The sequence below is a fragment of the Gracilinanus agilis genome, chromosome 4, assembly GCF_016433145.1.
Source record: "Gracilinanus agilis isolate LMUSP501 chromosome 4, AgileGrace, whole genome shotgun sequence".
NCBI classification, from domain to species: domain Eukaryota; kingdom Metazoa; phylum Chordata; class Mammalia; order Didelphimorphia; family Didelphidae; genus Gracilinanus; species Gracilinanus agilis.
This window is the reverse complement of record NC_058133.1, coordinates 161,337,750-161,346,589: the sequence shown is the minus strand read 5'-3', so window position 1 is coordinate 161,346,589 and position 8,840 is coordinate 161,337,750. Positions and strand designations below refer to the sequence as shown.

The window sequence follows — 8,840 nt, the reverse complement described above, 5'->3', positions numbered from 1 at the left end:
AAAAAAAAATATAGTAAATGATGTACATTCAAATAAAATACCAAATTCCCAAAATTCACAATAGCCCACTTATTGACAATAGCAAACAAACCCATTATTGTGTAGGATTCACATGAGTTTATAGATAGCCATTTGCTGTGTGATGTTTAAAAAATCTAACTTGTCACAAATTCTACAGATATAGCAAATCTTTCAACGTTGGCAATTGCTGATGAAAATCTATTTGGGTCTAAAACATCACCAAGAACTTTAGATCCTTCTGGTGGGAAAGTAAATTAAAATAAAGAATTAAAATATCAAGCATACAGTAGCTCTTTTTGGCTTCCTATGTAATATATAAAAAGTTTGGGTAGGAACTTCTGTTTGGTTCTCTACCTTTCTTTATTATATATATATAACCTATCATCCATTCAGAAGGTACTATAAAATCCTAAAGTCAATTTTAAAGACCTCTCATTAAATTACAATTTAAATTCTTAAAGCATCATATTCTTCAAATGTTGTATGCAATTGTCAAGATAGAATAAAAACTGTTAAGACAACATGTGACCCTGATAGTTGAGATGACAACAGTATACATAAGACTTATGGGTTTTTTACAACAAAAAAATTTTGTGTAAGATGTTCATGGGCTTTTTACAATGATATGTTGTTCAGTAAAATCATAGGGAAATGATACAGATAAAGAATCATATAACAGAATAGATATTAATTAGATTAATACAGATAAACTTAAAAATTTGAACCTTAAAGAAATCAGCAAATACAATAATATAAGCAAATGACCAGTTACAAACAGTGTAGTCAAAAATCCTTTTTACCAATCCCAATAGGCTTGTTTACTATCTCAAGGGGAAAAGCTGAAAATAATTAGCAAGGAATAAACTTTCAGATCCCTTTTTAATGTTATTTCCCCTCCCCCCAGTATTTTCATCCATTTAGATTTCATTTGTCAGAGCTCTGAATTTCATCATAGTGAGGGAGAATTCTCCACTGAACATAGTGTGCATGACCCTCATAATGGGTATGGGTAAACCAAAAAGCCAAAGGGATGTGAGGAGATGAATTTCTCCTCTGAATCTTAAGATTAGTAGTGAAGCTCTTAACTGCAAGGTATTCAATCAGCACAAAAATCCCCAGAAAAAAATTAAGCAGATCCAAACTGCACTTTATAACTTTACTAACTCAAACTGTTGTTTCAGAGTTTCAAGCATGCTTTGAAATAGCATTATTCCTGAAGAGGCTGAATGGGGTTTGTTTATAGAGTAAACAAAAAGAAGCAAAATTTCTAGAGGGAGAACAATAGGGTATTTGCATATAAGAGAACTGGCTTCTCTTGGTCAGGAGAAAGCCAAAAGATAAAATCCCCAAAACTTCTACTTTAAATGTATTGATTTCATCTCTCTGCCCTCAAAAGAAAAGGCAGAGAAGTCCCCTTCTTGTGGGGAAAAAAATCCTGAGTTACAAGTCTCTTTCAGCCAGGAGTCCAGGATCAGCTTAAGACTTTGGCTTAAAAAATGGTAGCATAGGCTGGAAAACCCATGTGAGGCGGGAGAAGGGATTGGAGTCTCACACTTCCATTGGAAAAAAGCAGTTCAGATTGGCAGGCTGCAGGTTGGGTGGGGAGCGGAATGCTGGCTCAAGCAGATGGGTGTGAAAAGGCAGCAGCAGGGAAAGCAGTCAGCTGGTGGGCTGACAGGCAGAATCTGCAGTGGCCAAGATGGGGCAAAAGCAGGGGGGCTGAGTGAACAGTGAAGAAAAAACTGTAGGAGCATAGGGTGAGAAAGGGAAACCCCAGCTCCCAGCTCTTGGGCAAACTTACTAACTATACTGAAAATCAATTTTAAAAAAATTGAGAATTCTATCTCATTGTGGTTAGCCATAATGTGTGTTATGATTATAATAACAGATAGTTTGGAGAAGCAGATAAATGTTTTCAGGGCCAAATAGCGCTTTAAGTTAAGAGCCAGAGATTGACAGGCTACAGTGAGGAAAGGAGGGGGTAAAACACTCCTGACTCTCAAACCCCTCCCCCTCTAACTGTTTCTGCTTCAGTTGGTAATGAAGACAGGAATAGGATTCTTCTGGTAAGTTTCTCTTATGGCTGAAACCCCAATAATGTTCCTTTTCATTAATTATATTCCTCTCAGGTCAGTTAGAGGAGATATAACAGCTAGTTATCTAACTGTTGAGGACAGAGGAGATCTTAAACTGGCAGCCAACAGGATTCAAACTAAATATACGGACTGAATTGTAAGTATCTTCCAAATAATTATCAGGCACAGCTTTGAAGGTAAAAAGTTATATTAGGAATTAACAAGGAAAATTATAGAAATCAATGAAGGTTTTAGGATAAAGGAAAGGTGACCCTGAACTGTTAAATTGATGCCCCCTTCCCCCTCCTCACTGGAGGAGAGGAAGCATTTAACTAAAACTGGCTCTCTTGCAATAGATAAATATCTTACTCTCTAATCACTAAATAATTATATAATTATATTAATGAAGAATAGTAATGACAAATAAGCTAACCCTATGAGTAGAAATCACTAGCTTATGCTACAATGGTTTCTCAGGAGAAACCCCAAGTCAAGGAGAATCAAGCAGAGTGTCTGCTCACATCCAATCCCACAAATTAACTGTTTCCAACCCTTCTCAACTGCCCCTCACCCAAAGTTCTCTAGGGGGGTCCCCTGGAATTCTGGGTGAGGCTATCCCTGTACCTTTGCAGGAGTTCCATGCTTTGCATCTGCACACAACATATGGAGATTAAAATTAATATGCAAATGCTAAATATTATATTTATAAATATTTTATTAATAATAAACTAACAAAAGAGACTAACTAAAAGGTACTAACCAGCTTGCTCCCAGGAACTAAAAAGAGAAAGTGGGAGAAGTTACAGCCAACTATAAAACAATAACATGACCATGCAAATGTGGAGGTACAGGAGAGATTAAAGGGAATTCTGGGAAATACTAAGGACTTATGGGGAATGTAGTCCAAGGTTCAAAATCTCCATTTATACAGTACCCTTTGCAAGAATGCAAGACTAAAACTTAGCTTAAAAATAAAAAGAGAAATTTATTAGTGTAGAAGGTAATGTTCAATCTGGCCAGGAAGACAGCATAGATGGAAAGCTACCTCCTAGAAGACATCAAGTCTGGGGTCTTTATATTCTTTACAACCATTAACATGTGGCTTTTGAGTGGTATGCACTGAAGCATGGTGGAGGGAAGGTTTGCCTGAAGACATAGGGGGTTACCCTCATAGTTTAGGGGACAGATAGATGTCTTAGACACAACCCAATGATATCAAGGCAAAGCCTGAAGGTGTATTTCTGTGTTCATCTCAAATCTAAAGGACAATCCAAGGAGGATAATCCTCTCAGGGTTTATTGGAATTATCAGATGTTTTGGGTTATAGTCACAAGAATACAAGGGAGCAAAGGAATTTTCCTGCTTACAGTTTGGCCTGAAATACTTCTATAATTTGGAGGTTGTAAGGAGGGAAAAAGGGGTTTTGGTTTGAATATATTAAAGATTGGCTGCCAGGGGAAAATTCCCCAATTAAGGAATAACCTCAAGTCAAAATTGACTTTTATGGAAATTTATTTACAATTGAGAAGAGGTAGAAGAAATAAGGAAATAAGAATCTAACACAGTAGGTAAATTGCCATGATTCCCTAGTTAATCCAGTTAGATTTAATTAACCCAAGCCAGGGCCAGTGGGCCTGGAGGTGAATGAAACAAAGGCTTCAGTCACAGAGTCCCTATTAAAGGGAAGTTCCTTAAGAGAAGTTCAGAAAGATTCAGTCTTTAAACACACCACGTAGAATTCCAAAGGAAAATTTAAGAATGGTCTTACCAAGGTCTCAGGGTCCCAGCCAGCACTCCTCCACAAACCAGAAAAGCTCCTTCACCAGAAGAATGTCTTCTCCAGAAGACCCTCTGACTCACTTTGCTCTCTCTTTTTAAAGGGGCTACTTATGTGTCACTTCCTGTGCCTTCCTCCTCATTTGCATGTCCAATCACAATAGACGCTTCACTTAGGACTGCCTAGGGGGCAGTCAGTTGATTCTGATTTGTCACCCACTCTAGCACACATTGGTTATAGACCTCCTAAAAATGGAGATGTTTTCACCTTTGGTGATTAAATCCAAAGATGGACAGTGCAGATTTAATCTATTTATCACAGGTACAATGTCCCAGGCCAATAGTACCCATCACCCAATGTTGTTATTATGATTGTATGAGATAATATTTGTAAAGCACTTAGAATAGTGCCATGAACATAGTAGGCACTGTGTAAGTACTAGTTATTATTATTATTACCTCTTGAGGCATCGACATTTGGATGGCTTTAATTGTCAATATTTTTTCCTATCATTAGGTCTAAATTTTCCTCCTAGCAATCCATTCCTTCTGATTCTGTTCTCTGTAACCAAACAGAACAAGTATAATATTTCCTCCATGTGACAACTTTTCAAATACATGAGTATAATTTACAAGTCCTTCTTGAGTATTCTCTTTCCCAGAGTCAACATGCCTAGTTCATTCCACTGATATTCATATGACATGGACTGAAGATACTTTGCCATCTTGGTTATCCTTCTTGCAAAATTCTCAAATTATCAATGTTTTTAAATCATAGTGCCCAGAAGAGAATGCAATATTCTTTTTAGGTCTGCAAACACAGTACAATGGGACTATTACCTTCTTATACTTGCATACTATTCTTTTCTTGATGCAGTCCATGATCGCATTAACATTTTTTGGGTTGCCACATTACACTGCCAATTTATATTGATTTTGTAGTCCTTTAAAATCCATAGATCTTTTTTCAGATATGAAAATATTTCATCATGTCTAACCAATCTTGGAATTGTAAATTTTATGTTGTATTCAAGTCAAGGATTTTACATTTATCCTTGTTGAAATTAATTTTCCTAAGATTCAGTCCAAAGATCTCACCTGTCAAGATCATTTTGGATCTTTATGCTATCATTCAATGTATTAACATTTCTTTCCAACTTTGTGCCATCTGTAAATTTGATAAGATTACAATCTATATTTTTATTCAAGTTAATGATAAAAATTAAATTAAACAGTCTAGCATCCAAGATCATATCACTGGAGTAACTCACTGGAGACTTATTGATAAATTGATATCGACAAGCCTTACTAACCATGTTATAGTCTCACTATTCAATCATTTCTTAATCTTCTAATTGTTTTATCATCTCTCCATATTTTTCATATGAAATGTATGAAATACTTTACCAAATACCTCTGTAGATAAATTCTAGATGTAGAGAGACTATATCTGTACAAGCCTCCAGATTTATCAGTTTGTTAACTGTCAGAAAAGGAAATGAGATTCATTTAGCATAGATGTTCTTGATAAAGCCACACTCATTCTTGGTAATCACTACTTCCCCTTCTAAAAGTTTGTCAACCATCTCTTTAGTAATCCATTTTAGAAATCTTCCAGGAATTGATGTTAATATATTGTTCTGCTAGAGCCACTGAGCCATCATGCCAAGCTTTATAAATTAGTTTGATTGATACTCATGCACAGAACAACCCTTTCCTAAGAGGATAGAATATTCCTGTTGACCATCAGAAGGTGCTCTGCCTGCAAACATCTAGGCTATACTCCCTTGTCATGTTTACTTAGGGATGACAATGTTAATAGCTTTGATGAACTCTTCCCTTGAAGGCTGTATCTAAACTTTAATCCAGTGGATAAAATGAATTATTGCTCAAAGTATTAAAATATTAGATTAGACAGTGACCTTCTTGAAAGCAGAGACTGTCTTTTATCTTTCTTTGTATCTCCAGAGCTTAGTCCAGTGTCTGGCACATAGTAGGTGCTTAAGAAATGTTTATTCACTCACAAATCTGATTTCTATATCTAGTTCAGAACTTTTGTCCCATAGTTTATTCTGTTCATTCAGTTTACTTTCTCACTATGTCCATTGATTTAGTAAGAGCATGCAGTGATCGCACAGTATATTACATGTAGAATAAAGTGAAAGAGAAAATAGACTCCAATATAGGGATAGTCATGAGGAAACAACTCTTGGCCCTCCTCCTGACATCTTCCAAGCTCTTTCAATGAAGAGGAGAGGAATCTTGATTACTTTCACTTGAAACTTAAGAAAAAGGATGAGCAGTAGAAGTATTTATTTCCTGTGTCAGACCCAGGGACTAAGGATGGAAATTGGGGAAGATTCCATTTTTCATCTCAGATTTGAACTAAAAGATGAATATAAGAGGATTCTGAGATCACAAAGTGAATGAAATGAATTATATATGCCAGATTTAGTAATTCTGAATCTTATGTAAAGAGCTGGAAGGGACCTCAGAGCTCCAAATCCATCTTCTTTTCATTAGACTAGGCTGCCTCCCGAGTAAGTAGGGATTTCTACTTCTGTGCAAGCAATACATAGGCAATGATAGAACAGACATTATGAATGGGATCCAAACAGGAAATTAAAAAGAAAAAGCTCATTTTACTTACTAAACAAAATATCTTAAGGCCTGTTTATCAGTTTCTAATTTTACACAGAGACAGGACTTTCAAGACTTCTTATCTCATGATCTTTTCTCATCATGGCTGTTAGTCATTGTCTCTACTGCAGGAGCAGAAGAATCTCTTCTGGCTTCCCTCATTATGCTACTACTAATGGCAATTGAAGGTACGTTGGGGTCATGGTAACTCTTTGACCTTAGTTTATTCTAATTGTTTCTTATTGTTAAGTCCATATCCATGTCTTTTCCTGTGGCTCCTGGTAACATGAGCCACTCTAATCCCTTTTCTCTCTCAGAAATCAAAATCTGAGGACCAGAGGAAGATAAAAAGTGAAAAGAGTTATGACGTTTCTGACATTTGGCATCTCTTTATCTTCTTGAATGACTTCTACCTTTGCAAAAAAGAGAGGTTCACTTAATTTTTTAATGAATAATCAACCTCTCATTCTCATGCACAGGATCATCTGAAGTTGCTATGCCAGATAAATTTATGTGATGACCATAATAATGTGGAGGAAAAAAAACTCCTTAAGAATGAAAGATTTTTGAATAAAGCATAACTTATCAGGATTGCAAAAGATTGAAGATGAAAATAAATCTTTTACTTTTCAGAGAGGTTATAAGCCAGAGATACAAAATGAAATAGACATTCTCATAGTCAATATCTTGATTTTTTTGTACATATGATATTATGTATATATTTTGATTCCACTGGCCCTTGTATTTTCCTGTGGGCTCAACAATGAATTACGGACACTGGCGCTGGTAATTGGAGTGCATCCAACAACTGATTTATTAAAGAGCCATATGCTGTTTGCTATTTGATGTTATGAAGCCTCTGTTTTATCAGAGTTCACCAGAATGATGTGTGGGAAGCCGTTCTATGTATTAAAGCCTTTGGAGAAATAGGATCATATTTAGGGCCTGTTATCTGGATTCCCTATGTGACCAATCCAGGCTGAGGCAGTCTTTGTGTTTGGTCCTGGTCACCTGAGCCCCAAAAGGCTCTGGTACCAGCAGGTAGGTTAATCCAAAATCAACTTGGTCCCTCCAAGAAGGCTATTAGGAGTCATTTAGAGAAACAGAGTCTGTAACAGATATTTTATCTGGATCCCATTACAAAATCATCGGCAAGTAAAACTGTGTGTATGATTTTCTGCACTGCATGTCAGGATGCAGACTGAATGGGCCATCTAAAAGATAAAAATCTGAGGCTCCTCTTTTGACTCAGTCTTTGATCCCCACCTTTTTTATAATTCTTATTGGAGAGCTTTGAAGTGGCAGACCAGCATCTACTGAGTTAATGATTCCTTTCCTAACAAATGTTAATTAGATAAGAGTGCATATTCAGATTAGAACTGACTCCTTTAGGATTTGACTGGTGAGCATCTCCCTGGGATATTTCCTTTCCTGGAATTATCCCCTCCTGAATTGGGGTTTGGAATTTGACCATTTGTCTTTGCATCTGTATTCTTTAGACTTCAATGGATTATGTGTGATTTATTGCCCCTTACCAACTGTGACTTCTTTTTACTTGAAAAAGGTATATAATAAACTTCCATGCCCGCAGAATTCGAAACAGCATGGGCTAACCACTAGTCTAGTTGTTCTCATTTTCTTTCTCCTGCCTTAACCATCCTATGCCACCACGCCGCTCAGGACCCCAAAAAATCATATAGAGGCATGGCTCCCTATAATGATGCACCACTCTGAAAGCATACCGGGAATTGGTGTAAATGTTAGCTCTCTGATTTTCGGCAAGCCTTAGAGCGTGAATCAATCCGACTAATTCTGCCCCTTGAGCATTCATAGTAGATGGTAAGGACGAGTACCAAAGGATTTCAGAGGCTCTCACTACTGCTGCACCGGTAAATCTCTGATTTTCTACTAGGTATGATGATCTATCTGTGAACAGTGTCAACTCGGGGTTTTCCATGGGCCTATCGGATAAATCTTCCCTTGTCTTATGCACGATGTTAAGTGCATCCTCACAGATGTGTAGACTTTCTCCTTCCAGAGGTAAGTCTGGGGTCAGTTGCAGGATTAAAATTTTTGCACCAGTGAAATGTGATGTTTTCATTAGCCAACAGGATTGCTTGGTATTGTGATAATCTTTGGGAAGTGAAAGCTTGGAGTGTAGTGTTCCTTAGAGTAGATTCGACTTGGTGTGGGGAAAATACTTTCAGCTCACCCCCTAATACCAAGGAAGATGCTTTTCTAATCATGATGGCTACAGCAGCAATAGCTCTCAAACAACTTGGCATTCCACAGATCACTGAATCTAGCTTTGAGCTGTAATAGGCAACT

General features: G+C 36.9%; 1 protein-coding gene across 1 annotated transcript in view; it reads right to left on the bottom strand.

The window, feature by feature from the left end:
* Window positions 1–8,613, bottom strand: part of LOC123246043 (SLAM family member 5-like) — an 86,464-nt gene extending 77,851 nt beyond the window's left edge. The window contains exon 1 of the mRNA XM_044674995.1: window positions 8,255–8,613. Within this exon, the coding sequence (XP_044530930.1) occupies window positions 8,255–8,613 (359 nt within the window). The remainder of the gene's footprint in view (window positions 1–8,254) is intronic.
* Between the last annotated feature and the right edge of the window lie 227 nt (window positions 8,614–8,840).